The sequence below is a fragment of the Chanodichthys erythropterus genome, chromosome 6, assembly GCF_024489055.1.
Source record: "Chanodichthys erythropterus isolate Z2021 chromosome 6, ASM2448905v1, whole genome shotgun sequence".
Classification (NCBI taxonomy): domain Eukaryota; kingdom Metazoa; phylum Chordata; class Actinopteri; order Cypriniformes; family Xenocyprididae; genus Chanodichthys; species Chanodichthys erythropterus.
This window is the reverse complement of record NC_090226.1, coordinates 17,309,437-17,333,194: the sequence shown is the minus strand read 5'-3', so window position 1 is coordinate 17,333,194 and position 23,758 is coordinate 17,309,437. Positions and strand designations below refer to the sequence as shown.

Sequence of the window (23,758 nt, the reverse complement as noted above, 5' to 3'; positions counted from 1 at the left end):
TCGGCAAGTCCCACCCCTGAAAGTACTTTGAAAAAGTACTATCCTGTGAACAGGGACTTTCTGAGGAGGATTTTTTTACCCGGAACTTAATTTAGACCATCGACCCTGCGGTCAAAACACACCGAGTACCACCCCAAAGTCCAAGTTCCTGGGGAAAGTTCCTGCGGTGGAAACGTGGTCACTAAAGGCCAGATGAAAATAAAAATGATGATGTAAAACAATCTAGATTGTGATGTGTGCATGTATGCATACTGTATGAGTGTTTGTGTGCATGTTATTTAGTGTCTGTGCTGGTGTGGGAGACTCTGGGTCCCCTCACCTCTCGTGCTTTAAAGGTGTAGAGCACCTTGTCTTTGAGCAGGAACCACAGCCTCTTCCATTTCCTTTTGCTCTTTTTGCGTCTTTGCAGACTGCCACTGATAGTGGACCCCTCTGCACCCACAGATACCTGCACACATGGAGTCTTTTTTAGACACACTGTGTAATCATGTTTTAGACAGAAAAGTACCATAAAATGATTCAGATGAAAGTGAGGGAGCAGGAGAGAGTTTGTACCTGTGTGAGAGGTGAGCTGCTCTTTCTGTTCCTCCACAGGCTGGGCGGCTGTAGGCTCTGGAACACAGCAGAGAGAGGCCTGCTGGCCCTGTTTGTGCGGGGACTAGCGCTCCCACACGATCCAGGAATACTGCCACCTAGTACATACACATCATACACTGACATTAACTAGACAGAAATCAAGATTAATTTGAATAAAATGGAAATAGCATATTTTGTTTAAACGATCAGCTGCAGATGAATAATGATGAATATTGAGAATGAATGTTATTTTGGAAAATAATCTAAAAATTCATTTTAATCATGATACTGAGTATTTAAGGGTCAACATCCATTCAAAGTGAACAGTTTAGATGAAATATTTCTGTATAATTTCTAACCCTTAATTGCATTACATACTGCATAATTTTGCAGTCTTTTCCTCTTACCCCTCTTCCTGAGCTCAGCGTAGCAGTGATCACAGACTTTAGCCATCCGGTCCTTCAGGTACTTTAGAGGATACCTGTTCCGCGAGCAGGAACGACACACAACCTAAAAATCAGACGAATAAAGAAGAGAGATACTAATGTTAATATCTAGAAAGTAGAGTGACAATTTAATGCTGATATTTAGTATGTACTACTGTTGGTAGTACACTAGATTGGGGACAGTAAGATTTTTGTAAAGAAATTAATACATTTGTTCTGCGAGTATGCATTAAATTGATTAAATATGACAGGTAAGACATTTATAATGTTACAAATAATTTCTATTTCAAACATGTTCTTTTGAATTCATTGAAGAATATTGAATTTTTTTTTTATAAATATTAAAAATAACATTCATCATTTTAACAAATGTTTCTTGAGCACAGAATCTTATTTAAATTGAAAAAATATTTCACAATATTAGTTTTACTGAGCAAAAAAAAAACATAAAAAAAATCGTACTGACCCCAAACTTTTCAACGGTAGTTTGTGTATCATATAAAACAATTTAATAATAAAAAATTTAAACTAAAATTTACTTTGCACAATATTTCCTCGAAATTCACTTAAGATATTGAACTATAAAGTCATTATATTACAGTGAATCAACTAAATAATAATAAAAAAACCCTTTCCTGACACAAGAGGGTACGGAAGAGGATTAGGGCCAAGCAATAATAAAAAAATAAAACCATCTCGAGATTAAAGTTGTTAAATTTCGAGAAAAAAATCATAAAATTTCGAGAAAAAAGTTGAGATAAAATGTTGAGAATAAATTAATTAAATGACGAGAAAAAAGTCGAGATAAAATGTTGAGATTAAAGTTGTTAAATTACGAGAAAAATCTCATTAAATTTTGAGAAAAAAGTCGAGATAAAATGTTGAGAATAAAGTCATTAAATTACGAGAATAAAGTTGTTAAATTAAGAGAACAAAGTTGTTAAATTACAAGAAAAAACTCTTTAAATTTCAAGAAAAAAGTCAAGATAAAATGTTGAGAATAAAGTCATTAAATTATGAGAATAAAGTCATTAAATTACGAGAAAAAAGTCACAATTTAATGACTCATAATTTAATGAGTTTATTGTGAACATTTTATCTTGACTTTTTTCTCGAAATTTAACGAAATTTTTCTCATAATTTAACGAATTTGTTCTCGTAATTTAACGACCTTTTTCTCGTAATTTAATGACTTTATTCTCAACATTTTTTTTTAAATTTAACGAGTTTTTTCTCGTAATTTAACAACTTTAATCTCGAGATGGTTTTATTTTTTTATTATTGCTTGGCCCTAATCCTCTTCCGTAAGAGGGAGCTGACACTTCTGTTAACTGACCATGAGGACACTGGTATGTTGTTTGATGTTTTATTATTAACTAATGCAATCATATTTATACATTTTCAAATCTTAATTTGAATCCAAATACTTTTTAGGGCCACCTCTGACTGTTTCATTGTACACTAACATATTAATATAAGTAAAAGAATATATGTCTTGAATTTAAGAACATCAGACATCTCCCTACAAACACACTAAAGATGTTGTACCTTTCCACATGCGTTGCAGTGATGCCGTCGCAGTGTTAGGCTGAAGTCTGACGTGCAGTTCATGCACATCATCACATGTGACACAGGAACTAGAACAGGAGCAGCCTCTCCCAGAGACATCCATAACTTCTCTCTCGCCTGGAAACATGGACAGAGATACCGAATGTGATACAGTATTTTAACACATTTCATTACTTAGGTTCCGTAAAGAGGACCTATTATGCTTCTTTTTTACTTTTCAAGGTGCCCTAGAATTAAAAATTGAATTTATCTCTGCATAGTTAAATAACAAGAGTTCAGTACATGGAAATGACATACAGTGAGTCTCAAACTCCATTGTTTCCTCCTTCTTATATAAATCTCATTTGTTTAAAAGACCTCCGAAGAACAGGCGAATCTCAACAGAACACCGACTGTTACGTAACAGTCGGGATCATTAATATGTACGCCCCCAATATTTGCATATGCCAGCTCATGTTCAAGGCATTAGACGAGGGCAGCCAGTATTAACGTCTGGATCTGTACACAGCTGAAATATCAGACTATGTAAGCAAGCAAGGACAATAGTGAAAAATGGCAGATGGAGCAATAATAACTGACATGATCCATGATATCATGATATTTTTAGTGATATTTGTCTTTCTAAATGTTTCGTTAGCATGTTGCTAATGTACTGTTAAATGTGGTTAAAGTTACCATCGTTCCTTACTGTATTCACGGAGACAAGACTGTTGTTATTTTCATTTTTTAACCACATGCAGTCTGTATAATTCATAAACACAACTTCATTCGTTATAAATCTCTCCATCAGTGTGTAATGTTAGCTTTAGCCACGGAGCATAGCCTCAAACTCATTCAGAATCAAATGTAAACATCCAAATAAATACCATACTTACGCGATTAGACATGCTGCATGACGAACACTTTGTAAAGAACAATTTTGAAGGTTATATTAGCTGTGTGAACTTTGTTTATGCTGTTTAAGGCAAGCGTGAGCACCGTGGGCGGGTAGCGTGAGCATTTAAAGGGGCCGCAGCCTGAATCTGTGCATATATAATGACGCCCCAAAATAGGCAGTTAAAAAAATTTATAAAAAAACATCTATGGGGTATTTTGAGCTGAAACTTCACAGACACATTCAGGGGACGCCTTAGACTTATATTACATCTTTTAAAAAGACATTCTACGGCACCTTTCAACTTTCTTTAGTGTGAAATGCTTCTGTTTGAGCATCAAAAAGAAAAGCAAGTTTTTCTCTTTATCAGTAAGCAGATTCTGAACTCCCTGAAACGCCTTGATTGTAGTCTTGACTTTTCTTCTGGGGATGTATACATCACAATATATCCCTCATTTAAATAAATCCTGCCTAAAGCATACAAAAAAAAAAAATGGGGGCGAGGCCTGTTTGAGTTGTGTTAGTAGTGTGTTGTCGCCATGTCCAAGGCCCTGTCCACACGAACACGGGTATTTTCAAAACCGCAGCTTTTCCTATGCGGTTTGGCCGCTTGTCAACATGCAAACGCTGTATCTGGTCATTGAAACCAAACTTTTTTGAAAACTTTTAGTTGCGTCCCAAATGACACACTATACACTATATGCACTTACACACTATGTATTTGTGTATGTATGTACTCATCCACTCATCCTTTAATTACGTAGCGGAGGGGAAGGGAGATCGGACTCTGTTAAATGACAAAATAACCTTATACAATTCACGCAGAATCGTATAAGGTTATTTTGTCATTTAACAGAGTCCGATCCCCCTTCCCCTCCGCTACGTAATTAAAGCTGTGACAGTTAAGTGCAAGAAGTGTCCAACATTCCACACTTCGTTTTTTCCATTAATTTAGTGCATCATCCGGGTATTTAAAGTGTACTTTTTCTTTTTGGAATTTTCAGTGTGAACGCACTACTCACACTATTTATACTTAAAAACATCATAGAATAGTGCATAAGTACGCAAATTGAGATGCAACTTTTGGCTTGTGAAGTCGGAACTGGAACAGGTAATGACCTTTTTTCCAGGCTTCTGATGGACCAACATGGCCCTACGGTTAGGGTTATATCGCGACCTGTTGGTTTGGCATGCTCTTGACAGCGCTTCATAGCATGTTTTTGCGTTTTCATGTGGATGTGATTTTTTTTTTAAAGCAAAGGATGAAAAGCAATGAAAAATGTTTATAAAAATATCCATGTATGTGTGGACTAGGCCCAGGAAATGCTGTTTTTGTCTGCCCTGGGTCTAATGAAGTTAGGGGCATGACATTTCCAAAACATGCTTGAAGCATTTGACCAATTACAACACACTGGTCCAGCCCAAATTGCGCTTATCAAAGTAGGGGCTTCATAGAGAAAGGAACAAAACATAATGAATGACTAGAAAGAGAGGTGCTGCAACAAAGTAAAATATGTGAAAAGTAACATGTTTTTTTGACATTCAAGCATGAAAACCTATTCTAGTAGACCCCAAAGCAAAATCAAGACTTTGTGAAAGGGCATAATGTGGCCTCTTTAATACTGAATACTAATGCAATGAACAAAAAAACTTTGTGATGATGTTCCTTCTGTTGCTGGTTTGATAACTAGACCATACTGTAGATGTTTTTGTATGGAGGCAGTGTAAGATCATTTCCTCACACCTCACTAGAGCAGCTGAAGGTATTGAGGCCTGCAGCATGATCCGCTATAGCCCGGCTCAACGTGTGGAACCAGTCTTCTCTCTCTCCTAAAGAACTATCAGAGAAAAAAAAAAGCCATGCTTGAAGTGACTGTATGACAGTGTTTGTCAGTACATACGGTACAGACACATGCAAACAATTATGGAAATGCTCATTACCTTGCTGAGAGGGTGATGGTAACATCGCTGACCTCTATCCTGAGCGTGTTGAGCACATTTTCTATGATAGGTTTACTGACCTACAGACACATGAAAACACATATAACATTTAAAATACTCCTCAGTTCTTTTAACACATAATAACACCTAATCTAATGGAGTATTGGTTAACCAAAAAACAAATCTGATCTGCTGAGACGTGCTACTGTCTTACCTTCATTCCACTTAAAGTCAGTGTGTTCTTCAGCCTGTATTTGCCATCCTGCTGAGGGTAGGTGTATAGCATCACGTCATTCATCTGCAACACACACATTCGCTTACTTAAATAGGGACATTCCATACATTTTATATACAGCTAATTATAAATATTATAACCTAACCCTAACCAACACCCTAACAGAAAATGTTCAGCATTTTTACAAAAAATTAAAACAAATAACAAAACAAACAAACATTTTTTTTTTCCCTTTAAATGAGGACCCCCTCAAAAAGAGGCTTTAATTTAGCTAACTTTAGGGTACAAATTTGCCCCCAAACCATGTTTACGTTGTAATACCCATGTCATTATACACATTTGTGTCCTCATAAACCATGTATACAAGAACACACACACCCCTATACAGTTATTATACACAATTGAAATCAAAATAGTTTTACTCGGATATGCATCACAATACAAAAGGAAAGACTGTCAAAAAGACTCTCCTGTTTCATGCTGATTTTAAATAAAATGAGTGTGACGTGGAGAGCTTTATTATTTAACTAACATGATAACTTTAAGATTAGAGATTTCAATTGTTCAATTTAATAATTATAAATACTAGCATAATTATTACTACTATAGGCAATAATACTAATATATTTAAATTATTTAAACCCCTAATCTTTCATATGGGCAATAGTAATAGTGATGCTTGCCTTCTGTTGTGTTTATTTCCACCACAAGGAGGCAGTAAAAGCTTTAAATCAGTGGTTCTCAACCTACTTGACTTCAATGCAGTCCAAACACACGTTTTAATTGACAGAAATTAGGAGTGCCCATAGATTAAAATATCGGTAACACTTTATTTTATAGAGTCTTTGTTACACATGTACTTACTATAGTAATAAGAGTAAATTAACGCTAACCCAATAGAAAGTTCATGTTGTTAATTATTATTACTCAGTACTTATTTGTATAATTACTGTTACGGCTCTGTTGGAAATGTTTGCTGAGGCCTCCTAGTGGTTCCGGACCCCTGGTTGAGAACCGCTGCTTAAAATAGTTTTCACACAATCGTTTTCATTCCTGCCTTCGCAATGCACATTCTTCCACAAGTGTAGCACATTCAGTTTAGTACTCAAGAAAGCAATTCACATGTTCAATACAATAGGTTGTGCTTGATAAAAACAGTTTATGGGATATTTTTCTGTACTTCAGTCCTGACAATGAAGTAGTTGTGTTAGGAATACAAGCTCACGCCCACAAACAGACAAGCCCTACACTTCAAACCATTGTGTGTGCTTGACATATATAGCTCCAAACAAAAGTGGTGACATCATCAGACCTGCAATGTGCGTGCCCCAAACATCCGCAGTTCACAGGCAGGGTCCAGGAATTCAGTCCGGACACTTCTGAGAAAGGCTTTTTGGGTGGAGGCAGCAGGCCAGCAGGCCAGAGACAACAAAAACATCAACACTAACAGCCACAACAACCCTGAAACAGCTGAGAATGTAATGGACACAACAATACTGTCCGCAACAAAAATACTACCGATTCTCATGTAAACTAGTGTGCTTGTCCCTTGAGACTGGACCAACAAACAACTTAAGAGGCCTACATAAAACCTCCATAGTGATCTGATATGATTACAATAGCCAAGGTTCTGATAAAACTTCACCACAATTTTACTCATTTTAAATTTAATAATTTTTCACTTTAGTTTAGGGTCCAATTCTCACTATCAACTAGCTGCGTGTTAGCATGCATATTAGCTGTTTATTAGTACTTATAAAGCACATATTAATGCTTTATTCTGCATGACCATACATACCCTTAATCCTACCCAATACCTAAACTTAACAACTACCTTACTAAATATTAATGAGCAGTAATTAGAAGTATATTGAGACAAAAGTCTAGATAGTAGTTAGTTTTTTGTGAGAATTGGACCATAATCTAAAGTGTGATTGAGTATTTTTTCTATGGCACACAAAAGGGTACATTTTCAAAAAATATTCTGTCACTTTTACATATAATGAACATAAATGAGGACCAAAAGTCTTCCTTTCTGCTCTAAATTAGGCTACAAAAGACATATAGACTGCAAAATCATCTGGTACATCGACATCATTTGATGCAGGTTCTATGTGACCAAAAATCAGTGACATCAATGGCGCCGTATAGTATTTAAGGGCTACAGGGAACGCTCAATTATTGTTTTTGTTAATTGAAATAAAGCCAAAATTATATATACAGTAGTGGCCAAAAGTGATGTCCAGAGGGTATATTTGTTTTTTTATGACCTTACAAGTTTGATTAAACAGTCAAAATGAGGAAAATATTTGTAAAATATTTTAAATATGAGGTAAAAAAAACTAAACAAAACACTATAAACTTGGTTAAGGTATTTATCTGACAAAATTGTTTGTCAAAAAAGGCAAACTACAGCTACAGGTCTTATTTTACTAAGCAAAATTTTTTTTAAAAATGAATTAAACAAATAAACTAAAACTAAAATTCATATGAAAATTGAAAATATATAAAAACAAAAGTAAATAAAATTAAAATTAAATAATTAATAAAGACAATAATAGCATTTAAATAATACAATACTAATTTTAACTAATATTTTATATTTCTCACACACAAAAGTTTATTCCAGATGAAAACGTCACAGTAGGGTTCCTATACAGTTTGACTTTTCCAGTTGTTTATGATTATTGGATAAGGACTTTTGATCATTTTATAGGGGTTGCTGGGACAGATTTTCTTTTCTTTTTTTTTGTCAGGTAAAATTCCTTGAAATTAGTATATTACACAAATTACAAATAATAATAATAATAATAATAATAATTTTAAATAACTTTTCCTGGCCTGTAAATCCATATTTATTTATTATTATTTATACACTATTATAGATTTTTGTTTTTAAATATTTATTAAAAAAAAAATTAGTTTTATTAATTATAGTACTTAAACTTAAACTTATTTTATTTCAGTTAGTTAAGAAACATTTATAATCTTCATTTAAGTGTTAATTTTTCATGTAATATTTATATTTTATTTTATTTCAGCATTATTTCAATGACCAAAAATGATGTGTAGTAAATCACAAAATTAAAATTTCCTGACATATTTTCCATGACGGTAAGAATCCTGTCGCTATGTTCACAATGTATCTCTGAACCAGCGGTAGTTTTTCAAAGACATTGAATTTTTTTAATCTGACTGTTGTAGGGAAGAAGTGGCAGATTAGTACAGGCAGTGATGGGTGGTTTTAACAGAGGAAATGGCCCTCGAGCGTCAGCGTGTGAGAAATGGTATGTTGGCAGGATTTTTGAGCAGATTTTTTTCACTTATTACTCCATAAATTAAATCCAGATCTCAAGGAATCACCATGACCAGGGGACCCTCTGACATCATATTACACCCAGTCAGTGCCGGACTCTATGACATCAGTCACAAGCTCTCATAAAAAAACATCAGTCAGAGCTTGATCGATTCAGGGAGGGCAAGAGAGCGCAAGGAGACAACGGCAGCAGGAGAGATAAAAGAAGACCATGAAGAAAGCCCCCCAATATCTAGAGACTTCAGAAAAAGCTTCCTGTACGTATACATACACAGTCCAAAAAACGTAACTTTATAATGAAGTACAACATACTACATGGATTAAACTGTAGTGATGTATGTGAAATGTGAGATTCAAATACGTAGGCTACAAACTGCCTGATCCATCTAAAAACTTAACCTGAGAGAAAATGTGCCAAGAACAGCATTTATTTGGGTCCCACTTTATATTAAGTGGCCTTAACTACTATGTACTTACACATAAATTAATAATTTGATACAATGCACTTAATGTGTACATACATGTTTTTACATTGTACTTATATTTTGAAAAACACCTGCATGTAATTACATCTGTAATTCATTTCTGTAATTACATTTATAATGACACTGTTGACCCATCCCTTACACCTTACCCCCACCCTTAAACCTACCCATACCACCAAAGCTTTCCCTAACCTTACCCGTATACCACCTCAATAGCAGCAAAAGTGTTTTGCAATTCAATATGAACCCAATAAGTACATTGTAGTTAAGGCCACTTAATATAAAGTGGGACCTTTATTTGAAATAGAAATCCTTTGTAACATTATAAATGTCGCTTTTTTAATTTAATGTAATGCATCTTGGCCGAATTAAAGATTTATACTGAAAAAAAATAAAAAATACTGATCCCAATATTTTAGTCCAAGTTGATAAAAATTTAAATCATCTGAGCAAATCTCAACAATACCTAGATGTCAAATCTGTAAAGCACTCTTCTTAAAATCTCATCTAGACATCCAGAAAAGCACCCAAGTGTGGAAGTGGTACTTCAGGGACTCGACGCAGGATAAACAAATGAACTGACTGCTCAGTCTAATGTTTTTAGTGTTGTTTTCAGCTCAGTGATGTTGATCTGTTGTTCTCTGGGCCTAGTCTTCAGTGTGCTGTCGGTACAGTCCCTGCACAGGAAGCTGGCATCCACTGACCTACAACAGACATCCTGAGAGGAAGTACGACCCTCGAAAACAACAGCGGTACAGAGACGGGTGGGGGTAGCCTTGTGCTACAGCTAATGTGGCCTCCAGCGTCTGGTGAACACTTAAGGCACATATATACCATCTCGCTTACTCTCTAGGAAACTGGCTGGCATGTTTGGAATGACCAAATATCAGCAATACACATAATACCTGTCTATAACTACTCAGTCCTCAAGGGGGCGATAAAGGTACCTTCAAATGTCAGTAAACTGAATGTGTAAGGCAGCTAGCTGTAAACATGTTGACAGTTTAACAAACTTTAACTAACTTGCCAAGCAAGATTCCCTTCAGACAGTTGTTCTGCAGTATTGGCATTAAAGCATAAGCTGACTGTAGAAGACTATGCTAAATCCAGCTATATCTAATTATGAAAATGCAACACCTATTTGCCATCAAACACATTTCCGAACACAAGAAGCAATACAAGTCTAACTGAAAGAGAAGCTGTTAATGGTCCTGCTCTGCAAATTGGTCTGATCAATATTGTTGAGAACATATATTTACAAAACACAGTCATGTGAGCTCCAAATGGCCATGAAGCCACCAGTTCTGAAGGCCCGTTCACACCAAGAAAACTATAAAGATAACTATATTAGTGTCCACACAAGCGACGATATTGTACTGTTTATTCATGTTTGTCTGTCACTTTAAATGCTCAAGCTCATTACAGCAGGCTTGATTCTGATTGGTTGTCAATGTTTTTATCGTTCATCGGCTGGATAAAATCATTCTGAAAGTGATTCCAACGATATTGTTTCTCTGTGCCGTTATTGTTATGGTTGTGGTGTGAACTCTGCTATTCTTTAATACTGAGAATGATTTTTCTTTATCGTTATCTTTATAGTCATCGCCCTTGGTGTGAACGGGCCTTAAGGCATGTAAACAACACCCTTGTGAAAAAGAAGTACACTTTAGCATACTTTTAAAAGGAATAATATACATTAAAATATACTTAAGTGTAAATGATGTGGTTCTCAGATACTCAATTACATGTTAACTGCAATTTCAGTAAATGAAAATGTGTTATATTTAAATGCAATAAGTTAAAACTTTAATGTACTTTTTGACTGACTGTAAAGGGTTAGTTCACCCCTCATTAATCACTCACCCTCATGTCGTTTCAAACCCGTAAGACTTTCGTTCATATTCGGAACACAAATGAAGATCTTTTTGATTAAATCTGAGAGCTTTCTGTCCCTCCATAAACAGCTACACAATTGAAACTTTGATACAAAAAAGTTCTTAAAGAGATTAAGAGAGTAAAACTAATCCATATGAAATGAGTGGTTTAGTCCAAATTTTCTGAAGAGACTCAAATGCTTTTTATGATGAACAGATTTAATTTAGGCTTTTATTCACATATAAACATTGATCAGTGAACATAAACAGAAGCTCAACCGTTTACCACAAGTGATGTATGAGTTGATGAATGTTTACATGTGAAAAAGATCTTCATTTGTGTTCCAAAGATGAACGAAAGTCTTATGGGTTTGGAACAACATGAGGGTGCACTGCAAAAAATGCTGTTCTTACTTAGAATTTTTGTCTTGTTTCCAGTCCAAATATCTAAAAATTTGTAGATCAATAAGCATTTTCTTGACAAGTAAAAATTATTTTCTTGTTTTTTCCTTAAAACAAGCAAAATAATCTTAATCCAAACTGAAAACAAGATTATATATCTTATTTTTGGTTTGAAATAAGATTATTTTGCTTGTTTTAAGGAAAAACTCACTTAATTTTTACTTATTTTTCCTAAAAAACAAGACAATAATTTTTACTTGTCAAGAAAATGCTTCTTGACTTAAGAACTTTAAGATATTTTGACTAGAAACAAGGCAAAAACTCTAAGTAAGAACAGCATTTTTTGCAGTGTGAGTAATTAATGACAGAATATACATTTTTTTGGTGAACTAACCCTTTAAGTGACCTTTTATTTTATTAATATTATATTATTTGGGAGTTTTTTTTTTTTAAATATACTTTTAAGATTTGAAGTACACTATATGTACACATTCAATACAATTGAAGTACAGATGCATGATAAGATACCAGGAAGAGGTGTCTGGGCTGCCTGCTTTTACGAGAGACCTTCATCAGTGTGCCCTCCTTGACAAAAACCTGCAAAACACACAGGTGCCAGAGGCCAGGTGAGTTATGGGTAAGGGTGTTATTCATTTGAACCTTTGATGTCTAATAACTGTTACTGATCTTTCAGGTTTTACAACCAGTAAAATCAGTAGTAAACTATAAACATGAAACCATAAATACAGTGTATGGAGCAGAATTTACCCTTCCTGGTTGGAGAAGGTCTCTTTTTCCTCTCACGCTATAGTCAATATGGACCAAACGAAGCAGATTCTCCTGCGATTTTGAGGGAGAAAGACATAAAATAGTGAGAAACAAAAATAGAACTAGAAAATGAAAGTGTTTATTTCTCATATGTGGATGAGAATAAGAAAGAGCTGTTCAGAAATGAATAAAGGTATAGAGACAGAAGGTTTCTGTGTCTGTCTGAGACTATGTGTGTGTGTGTGTGTGTGTGTGTGTGTGTGTGTGTGTGTGTGTGTGTGTGTGTGTGTGTGTGTGTGTGTGTGTGTGTGTGTGTGTGTGTGTGTGTGTGTGTGTGTGTTTGGGGATGCCTCTGTGTACTACTGATTTCACACTGCTCTCTTTGTTTCTGGACACCTGGGACACTTTGATGACATCATATCTCCTTGCTCCTTTTCATCATGTATTAACAATGCAACACACTCTCTCACAAACAGACAACTCACCCCATGTTTTAAATTGTCATTAACCTGGTCTGCAACCTCTGACACGATTACCAGTGCAGCTGTTGATAAAAAGTTGCAGTCACAAGCACAATTAATGTTATTACAGATCAAATGTGGTCAGTATTCATCATTGTGTGACAGAGAGACATAGACAACAATACCTTGTGTGTCTTCATACTCTTTTGAATCCGGGGAGAGATTGTTTAAGTAGTCTGAAAAGAATAAGAAAGAAAACAAATTAAGGAAAAACAAGACAAAATTAGTTTTCACAGGCTCATCCCTTATACACACTCAAATGTCTTATGTTTTGTTATGTAGAGCATCCCACATACACACCCTCAAGGTTGAAATGATAACAGCCTGCCTCACACTCCCTCACAACAAAGTTGTTTTTCTTTTTAACACATTTATTCACTGTAACATTACAACTGTTTAATTCTATTCTGTGTGATTACCAATAACTTATCAGACCCCCAAGTATTACACACACGCATAAATTCACATACACAAAGTAGTCTTGTTTATTAGGAACCTGAATTATGGGATAAGCTATTATTTATAATGAACTCAAATTCAAAACTTGTAATTTGCAGCTTTTGTATGGTGAAATTTAATCATCAAAGCTCATAAAGTGACATATAGCACTCAAGAGTGAAATTCTGTCAATCAAAATGCGAACACTAGGACTGCAAGTCGGCAAAAACATCAATTTTACACATAAGATTATGTCCACAAACTGCTGAGAAAGTAGTTTTATTATTTAATTACTGTATTTCCTGTGTTTTGATGCAGTTTGATAAATATACTCTGCTATGTTGCAAAAACGGACCTCTGTCCAGTATCTTTATGTACAGTATACTGCACATAAATATATGCATATATTTCCCGTCATCCACATATACAGAACACATCTGTGTTATTTTAGCATAATTTCTATACTATTATATATACTATACTATACTATTTTAATTTATATTTTCACTTTTCACTTTAATTCAAGTGTCACGATTCCTGTCAGTTCCTGGACTACACTTCCCATAATCCTCCCTGCCAGTCACATGCACAATCCACACCAATCATCATTTGCCACATACAGCTGTAGCTTATTATATGGACTATTTAAGACTCACTCACACACCACCTCACTGCGAAGTCTTGTTAACCTATGTTGCAATTCTGAGCGTTCTATAGTGTCTGCCTGTCTCCGATCCTGTCTGTTTACTGTTTACAATTCTCTGCTGCCTGCCTTTGGACTGTTTATTGTACCCTGACCTGTGAGTGATATCTGCCTGTCCTGACCATTGCCTGTATCCTGACCACAATTCTGCCTGTCCCTTGCTGTTCCTGTTTGTTCCCGTTTTACCCTGCCTGTACGACCACGCTCACTTTTAATAAAGCTTGCAAATGGATCCCTGCCTGAGTCCCGTTTCGTTACATTAACTTTAAAAGAATAGTTCACCAAAAATTAAAATAGTATGGAAAAAAATACTATGGAAGTCAATGGGGCCGATCAACTGTTTGATTACCGACTTTCTTCAAAATCTTCTTTTGTGTTCAACTAAGAAAAAAATTCATACAGGTTTGGAAAAACTCAAGGGAGAGTAAATGATGACAGAATTTTCATTTTTAGCTGAACTATCCCTTTCAGTTTTATTCATTTTTTTATTCATTTATTTGTATTATTATTATTATTATTATTTTTTAAATATTTTCATTTGGCTTTAAATTATTTTTATTTCAATTTTAGTTTGAGTCATTTTAATACTTTGTCTTTGGGTACATTCACACTTGGCAGGTTTGGTTCGAGTAAAACAAACTCTGGTGTGATTGCTCTGTTCAAGCGGTTCATTTGAATAAGTGTGAACGCTCCGAACCCTGGTGTGCACTAAAGGAGCGGACCGAGACCCCTGAAGAGGTGGGTCTCTGTCCATTTGTAAATGAACTCTGGTGCAGTTTGGCTGCAATAGACAAAAGACATCTAAACGAACCAAAAACAGGATGTGATGTCATAAGATGTGACCCTAAAAAGGACTAAATCAAGCAAACCTTGTTCTTCTCATCAGAGGAGCTACGCTGCCCATCACAGCTTGGTACAGGTGTCAGAAACGCATCTCCTTGCAGTTTGTGTGCAATGGAGGAATTCATGGTTCTGTATTGACTCTTTCACATTTTCTAAGCTCTTCGTGAGTTCTCAGCTGGTAAAAATCATACAACCAGTGCTTTAAGCCCAGCACACAGCAGTGATTTGGATGTTTCAGTAAGTTATGTTGCAAAATGTGTGGGTTTTTTTGTATCTTTAGGTTCGGTGTTAAAAATAATTTTGTGGATTCTAAGCGAACCAGGACTAAATGTATAATTTTCTTTTTAGGTCTGGAGAAAACGAACAAAGAGAACTGAACAACAAGTATGAACACACCCTTATTTTTTTTCCATTTCAGGTTTTTTTTTTTTTTTTCTAATTTTCTAATAAAAGCCCCACAAATGAAAAAAATATGTATATCACGGCCAAGTTGTAATAATTCATTCCCTTCTTTTAGTTGAAATCAAAACAAGGGAACAAATTAGTTCAACATGGCCACAGTTTACTAAAATGAGAGAACAGATTCCTAATTCTCCCATTTCCTAATTCCTAATATATGTTTTTATCCACATCATGTGCAAGGCTCTGTAAATATTTAATCTAATATTTGTATTTTATTTCAGCTTTTTTTATTTAAAAAAAAAACAACCATTTTTAGTTAACAATAGTACTGAACTGCACATATTATTTAGTTTTCTTTCCTAAAAAAAAGGGACTGAATGTGTTAACGTATTAACTGTGCAAAAAATATCATCTGGATTAAATATTTGAATCGCGCAGTGTTCACCTGTGAGCAGCATGCGGTACTGGAGCACACGCACAATGACCCGCAGCAGCTGGTGTTTCAGAGGAACATGAACTCCTTCTGCATTCTGCGTCTAGAAGACACAAACAAACACACGGACACATGAAACACAATATACGATGCATGTAAACATTATAACTGTAGGCACACAGAAGGAAGACATGGAAATGCACACAAGAATTATCATTAGCAATCATACACTAATGCTGCTTTCATGGAATACAGGAATTGCAAAATGATCATTTTTATAATACACCCTCTTTTAACTGTTCAAGTTACTTTTTAGTTGTTTTTACATGATGTGTGAAGTAAGAGAAATCTAAATTTGTGTGAAATTCATGAGTTTAACGAAGCCACAATCTCATGATTACAGTAATTATGCTAATTTCACAGTATCTGCACATGCTTTGTTAAATAAACAGACACAAAAAGATCTATAAACACAACATTGTTCAACACCCAAACCACAAGCACAAACCTGCACAATCATACACAATCGAGAGTTACAAGCCACCTGTGCTCCCTCTTCACCTACAAGATACAGTATTATAGATCACAATGGCACCACTTAGAAAAGCCCATTTCAAGGTTATTCATTGACCTTCCCTTACACAAAAACCTGAGTACGCCTCATTCCATCCAATTCCAACCCAATTATATCATTCACTGGGAGAAAATGTGAACAAGTGAATCAGTCAAACACGTGGTGAGAAGAAATCAATCAAGGCCTAATTGACTTTGACACGTCATTGTTCATGCGAGCTCTGAGGAGCCTGAGGGGACGTGAGAGGTCAGTAGAGGGCAGATAAGGGCAAACAACTTTAGACTTCTGGATGTCCATTGACATAAGACAAAGCTTGAGATTTTCAACGAGAGAAGGGGAACAAAAATGCAGTCAGTGACCTTGTGTGAGGAGTGTGAACAGAGGGAGTTGTGGCTTCAAGATAAAGGAACAGACAGCCAGTGTCCAGTTTGCACACCTGCCACAACATCATTCCCACAACACCCCTGAAAGACACCCTCTGGCTTTCATTATCTCTTTCACACCAGCTCTCTCAGCTTCCCTGTGTCCCTACCCTTATTGTAACCTTCATCATCATCATAATTCACCAGTTCTGTCCATTACATTCTCATTTCTCTTCACTTTTTTCCACATTCACACTGCAGTTTTTCTATTACATGTGACAGATCTGTTGTTCGGATCATATTGTGAATATCAAAAATCACACAGAATGTGACAAATTCAAATACTAGACATACTGACTTCAATTTTTACGCTAATCTAACTTGAAATTATGGCAAAATTTCAATTCAGTTTAATATTTCATAAAAATATTTAATTGAATTTAAAGGAATAAAACATTAAGGGCCCTATAATACAACCGGCACAATGCGACGCAAGGCGCAGCGCAAGTATGTTTGCTAGTTTGCGTCCGGCGCCGTTTGCGTTTTCCCGTTCAGCGCCACGTCCTTAAATTAGTAAATGCATTTGCGCAAGTTAGTGCGCCCATGGGCGTGCTGGTCTAAAAAAGAGGTGTGTTCAGACGCATTGCCGGCGCATTGCTATTTTAAGGAGCTGAAAATAGACTGCGCCATAGACCAACTCAAACCTGGTCTAAAGTCTAAAGTCAATGGCGCAATATTTTTTTGTTAGAGCGCGTTGGTAGAAACTGCGCCTCTGGGCGCGTCCACAGTGCGCGTTGACTTTGCTTATTACACACAGGGATACGCATCACACAAACATGCCAAATATTAAAAACAAAAGAATTACAGTGTAAAAGAATATTATTGTGTAGGCTACATAAATATAAAAATGTAATGATGAATAGTCATTGTGTGTATTAGAATTAGGATACCTATTTTCAATTCAGCCTATTACTACTTATAATGATGAACGAAACTGGCTAATTAATTGAACAATCTTGCCAATACACACACATATTAACTGACTGATCGCGCGGAGCTATTTGAAAGCCTGCATCCAACGCAGACGACTGAAAGATTGACTGGCCACTTGAACTCGTTGAACTCCTCAGTTGAATCGGTGTGTTTAATAAGTCAGTGTATTTTATAATGTTATATGTTATATAATATATAATTATATAATATATATAATGTTATATCCTGCTTGTCCCGTAGATGATCTGCTCGCGCGCTTTAACTTCGCGCACGAGCAGATCAGTTTCTTCGCTTGAAAAGCGTTCAGCTTTTCCGCCAACAAATTCCGGCATGTAAATAGCAATCCGCCATGGCGCGAGCGCATCTCGCTCTTAAAGGGAATGGGAGATGACACTCTGATTGGTTTATTGAACGTTACGCCCATTACTCATTAAGCAAATAGGGACAACCCATTTAAAAAATGCGCCCTGGCGCACGGACCGTTTTTCTGTCGTTAAAATAGCAAAAGTGGATTTGGACACGCCCTGAGTGCACCTGCGCCGTGCGCTTTACACTTTGCGTTTAGATCGTTAAAATAGGGCCCTTAATGTTAAAATAATAAGATATTAAATAAAAATAACATTTTATAAGATATTTAATATTTAAAATATTCAGTAAATTCCACTGTAACAGAAAGGTGCAAAATAGATTTGATAAAAATGCATACTGATGCCAGATATATTGATGTTTTAAATATATGCATTAATAATGCAATTTAAAAAGTTAATGATAATGCACAAACTTTTAATTTCATATAATATCATAATATGCAATCACATTAAAAGATTATTATAACTTGAAATATTATAACTATATAAAAACAAAGCACTAACGGTGAACAGAGCACAACACTTTATTTCAGTATAATATTTTATAAGATATTCAATTGAATTGATTTTTTTTTATATTGTGCTTTACACAATATAACAATGGTGAAAAAATATTATTAAAAATAAAATATAATCAAAAAAATTACATTTTAATATTATTCACCGAAAGGGTAAACAAAAAGCAAAATTATGGCAAAAAATCTATTCAATATAATATTTCATAAAATATTACACTGAATAAATGATTAAATAAAATATAAAATAAAATATTTAATATTAAAGTATTCAGATATTTTTAAAAAATCATATTTTATAAAATATTCATTAAAATATAAAGTATTACACAGAAAGGTGCAAAATAGATTTGTTTAAAATACTAATGCACTAAAGCAGATATATTGATAGAATAATAGTTAAAAAGTTCATGCTAATGCACAGACTTCTAATTTCATATAATAAGGAAATATGCCATAATATTACAAGATATTATGAAATGTGTTGATGTTTTGTTAAAAAGCATTGGCCCTTTAGACTAGTGTCTAGTCAAGGAATTGAGCAGAAAGTCTACATTAGGCACTTTTATGTTTTTGTGTGAATGTAGCCTCTCACTCTTCAACCCTAAATACCATGCACCTGTCTTCAATTATCTAATTACTTCTTCTATGTATCTCTTCTTCACTGCAGTGAATCTCATCTTGACCATAAAGCCATGTCAGATTCCAGTGTTTAAGCACAACATGGCTCCATTGTTAAAGGCAGTAGACCTAATGAACAGCCTTGCACTGAATACTTGCACCAAACTGCAATCCAATTGACATTTGTGTTGAAAAAGCGGACAGTCTTTGTGTGTGTGTAAGGGTAGATATTTAGCGTTAGCTCTCCAGTCGAGTTGGGACACAGCCAGGAGAGGGAACGGTGGCTCGTGCCAGAGAACAGACAGGCTACACAAATCAGGCACTGGTCCGGCTGAAGCAGCGTCTGTGTGGACAGCTGATTTAATTGAGGGTTGTTTAAGAAGACTGCTTGGCTAATTAGCTTTTTTCCGCCTCATTGCCCAAATGCCAGATGAGTGTATATGCGTGTCAATGTCTTGTTCTGTCTTTATCTTGTCCTTTCCACCTGTACAATCTCAGAGCAACACTGTAATAATGATACATGCACAAAGAAATGCCATGCTCGTTCATAGTGGCTATAAGTGGATACATATGGATTTTGATCCTAGTGGATTTTGAATGCAATTTCCAAAAATACTCTAAATAAATACTGTATATACTACTAGTTTAAAGTTTGGATTTTTAATGTTGTTGAAATAAGTCTCTTATGCTCAATATTATGATAATATATGATAATATACGATATGATATTATGATAATTTAAATACTATCTATCTATCTATCTCTCTATCTATCTCTCTATCTATCTCTCTATCTCTCTATCTATCTATCTATCTATCTATCTATCTATCTATCTATCTATCTATCTATCTATCATCTCATACAATGAAGTCGCACTTTCGGCAGATCATTTATTTTAAACTGAAGGGCTAAAAGGACATGCTATGAAAATGCTATAGAATGTTGAATATAAACACGAAGCTTGCAAAACAGTCTCCTCTCTCTCGCTCTCTTTCAGAGCACCCCACCTTCGTCTCCTTCCTTCTTACACATTCTGCACATACACGCCCAGATACTTAGAAACACACACACACGTTTGTGGTGAAAACCCCTCGTAAACAGTGTCGCTGAACAGGGTTTAATCCTATCAGACCACAGCAGTGATCAGATCAGCTGCTGTTGATACTTCATCTCTGTCATCAACCCAGCACGCACACGCACACACAAAATGAAATTACACAAGCTCGGATCCAGGGAAGAGAATTCCTAATACATCCTCTATCCTCAATGCATCCACTATCTTTTATCAAAAATGCTGCAATTACAAAATGCCACATAAGTGAAACCCATGTGGTAAATTCTACAGTACAAGATAAATATAATAGCATGTCCAGGTCACACAGCAAAGGAAAGAAAAGATTAAATAAGATATATATTATATATTATTATTATATTATATATATATATATGAAGAGTTCAGATGCAAAAGCTGCTAAACGCAACCTTCGTCAAAAATGAAATGATGATATTGAGTGAATGCTCGCCACACATAGTATACGTTCATCAAATACTTTCGCTTCAAATCCACTACATCAACATTTTTGAAACTAAGGCATTTCAATAACTGACTAATAACCTTTTAATTGCCATAAAGTGAAATTAATAAACCTAAACATAGGAGCCTGATAAAAAAATTCTAATTTAAAAGAAAACATGTCAGACGGACTTAGAGGTTTTTGCAATGGAACTCTTCATATCTAGAAAAATTATTATTTTCAATCTTTATTCTGACCCTCTGTCTGAAATGATCTGTTTTTAAGGGGCAGCTCCTTTTAAGGCTTGTCAGTAAATGGACACTGTTATGATCGGCTAATGTCACCGCATAGGAAACAGTCTCAACAAGTGTTATGAAAACATCATCCATATAAAACTGTCATTTACAGATAAAGTATGGTTTGAGATGAAGCTGCTGTAAGATCAGTTGGCTGTTTCATCTTTCTACAGAATGTTCTTTGTGAACTTTCCATTAGACTGTGCCTCATTTACAAAACAAGACTCCATTAAAATAAATCATCCTCTTGCTTTCAAAGCTGGGATCCTTCTAAAGTCTGTACAAGATGCAAACAAGCTGTTTAAAGGGATAGTTCACCCAAAAATGAAAATGTGATGTTTATCTGCTTACCCCCAGTGCATCCAAGATGTAGGTGACTTGGTTTCTTCAGTAGAACACAAATTATGATTTTTAACTCGAACCATTGCCGTCTGTCAGTCAAATAATGCAAGTGGATGGGAATTTAGAGTAAACAAAACTTGCATAGACAAGTCCAAATGAAACCCTGTGGCTCGTGACGACACATTGATGTCCTAAGGCACAAAGCGATCGGTTTGTGTGAGAAACCGAACAGTACTTATATAATTTTTTACCTCTAATACACCACTATGTCCAACTGCGTTCAGCAGTCGTTTAGTGAGGTCTGATCGCGCTCTGACAACGACAGTGATGTCTAGCACTCATTGAAGTATAAGCGCGAGACATCACTGCCGTTGTCAGAGCGCGATCAGACCTTACTAAACGAGTGCTGAATGCAGTTGGACATAGTGGTGTATTAGAGGTAAAAAATGATAGAAATACTGTTCGGTTTCTCGCACAAACCGAACGCTTTGTGTCTTAGGACATCAATGTGTTGTCACGAGCCGCAGGGTTTAATTTGGACTTGTCTATGCAAGTTTTGTTTACTCTTATAGTAGAAGTTCCCATCCACTCGCATTATTTAACAAAGTCACCTACATCTTGGATGCGCTGGGGGTAAGCATCACATTTTCATTTTTGGGTGAACTATCCCTTTAAACTGCGTCAAAGCGAACATTCCTTCACTCTTCGTTGTCAATAGACAAGTGCGTGGAGTATGTCAGAAACTGAAAGTGCATCTATATACTGTATACATCCAGTGTAGACACCATCAGTGATTATAATGGGTTCTATTTGCTTTTGACGTGACACGACCCTCACGTCCAGTGTAGGCAAATGTCAGCCGTTAAAGGTGCAGTAGGTGATCTGGAAAATGATAATGATAGCCTGCTAGCATTGAAAGCATATGATCCCACCCTCCCTGAAAACTGAAGTGCAAAGCCAAGCCTCCTCCAAAACACATGAACGCGCGCACATACACACAGCTGCTATCGGCAAAGCGTCACAAGAGACTACATCATGTCTCAAAGCACAAGACATTACAATAATAATGAACGTAAACAACTTAAAGAGCTTGTACCTGGCTGTTGCAGATTCATTACAGTGTTGATACTGTGACATGGATATGCATAATTCCGAGTCTGAATGAACAGCTTCAGTTAGAACGTCAAAAGTTGCCATCTCTTAATTATGATAGTTATGGCCCGAACGCAGCATAAGCTCATGATTTTGATTTGGTAGGAACTGTAAAAGCTGGCTGCTGTTTGTTTGTGGTGCTCCGTGACTGACGTCTGTCTACATAAACTCTGCACAGCATGAAACGCAAACAGGGTGCATAAGGGTATGTAAAAACATACATTGACAGGCAGGTAGGACATCGTATTATTTCATTCGAACCGAGTATTGGATGAACATTTTATGCACCTATATGCCTTCCACAGACAATATATATTTATAAAAATACATTTAGACCATTTAACATAGTGATATCTTTCAAGACATGAGAAGACTTTCAACCAGTATAACAAAAAATGTTTTTTTAGAGAATCACCTATTGCACCTTGCCGGTGGGCGGGGCCTATGGTGTAACAGCTGACAAAGACCTCTTAAAAGATCAAGGCAAATTTGATTTCTCATGTCATGACCCCTTTAATGTCAATTAAGCATCTTTAAGTTGGTGTGAAAGGGCCTTAAAGGTGATAGAGAGGATTTTTTCGTCGACTGAGAATCCAAAGACTTACTGAGTTTTTCAAATGAGTGCATGCGTAAGAACAGCCCCCCCCTCCTTCACAGCTCACTTCAAAGGAACGCCTCCCAAAAATGGTCCACGAGTATAGGAACACGAGTGTTTACCACCGGCATTTGCTGTGTCGTGTTTTTTGGATTCATTATGTCGGACTCACCGCAGGTAACTCATAATCTGCAGTTGTTACTCCTGTCTCCTGACAAAAACACTGCATGCGGCACCTGTGGAGTGTGGAAAGTTACTGGAGCGCGCAGCCACGCTTGTCTCTCACAAGGAACGTCACGGCAGTGATTGACAAGCCAGAGGGCCAATCGTTTACGCGATGATCGCGTAAACGATTGGCTGATGTTTTTAAGGCCCTACCTCGTGCACAGATGATGTATATTAATATTATTCCTTTCAGTGCACCTAATAAATAGTCTTTTATCCATTATTAAAGACAGTTTCAAGTAATACTGCAAAAATGTATAAAACAAAACATCCTCTTTAGCACCTTTAAATCAGACAGTATTTTTTTAAAGAATAATTTAATTTCTAATTTCTTTCTTTTTGGGTGAAATATGACCCAGACATATTCTTAACAGA

General features: G+C 35.8%; 1 protein-coding gene across 6 annotated transcripts in view; it reads right to left on the bottom strand.

Moving 5' to 3' along the window:
- fgd5a (FYVE, RhoGEF and PH domain containing 5a) overlaps window positions 1-23,758 on the bottom strand; it is a 58,966-nt gene that overhangs the window by 3,626 nt on the left and 31,582 nt on the right. For 4 of the 6 annotated variants that reach the window (XM_067388297.1, XM_067388298.1, XM_067388295.1 and 1 more), the window contains 12 exons: window positions 15,839-15,929; window positions 13,133-13,183; window positions 12,972-13,030; window positions 12,487-12,558; window positions 12,247-12,315; window positions 5,621-5,704; window positions 5,407-5,486; window positions 5,210-5,303; window positions 2,571-2,708; window positions 984-1,086; window positions 556-692; window positions 320-448 (listed from right to left, as the gene is read on the bottom strand). In XM_067388297.1, the coding sequence (XP_067244398.1) occupies window positions 320-448; window positions 556-692; window positions 984-1,086; window positions 2,571-2,708; window positions 5,210-5,303; window positions 5,407-5,486; window positions 5,621-5,704; window positions 12,247-12,315; window positions 12,487-12,558; window positions 12,972-13,030; window positions 13,133-13,183; window positions 15,839-15,929 (1,107 nt within the window). The remainder of the gene's footprint in view (window positions 1-319; window positions 449-555; window positions 693-983; window positions 1,087-2,570; window positions 2,709-5,209; window positions 5,304-5,406; window positions 5,487-5,620; window positions 5,705-12,246; window positions 12,316-12,486; window positions 12,559-12,971; window positions 13,031-13,132; window positions 13,184-15,838; window positions 15,930-23,758) is intronic. The other 2 variants (XM_067388294.1, XM_067388299.1) reach the window with 1 other exon arrangement.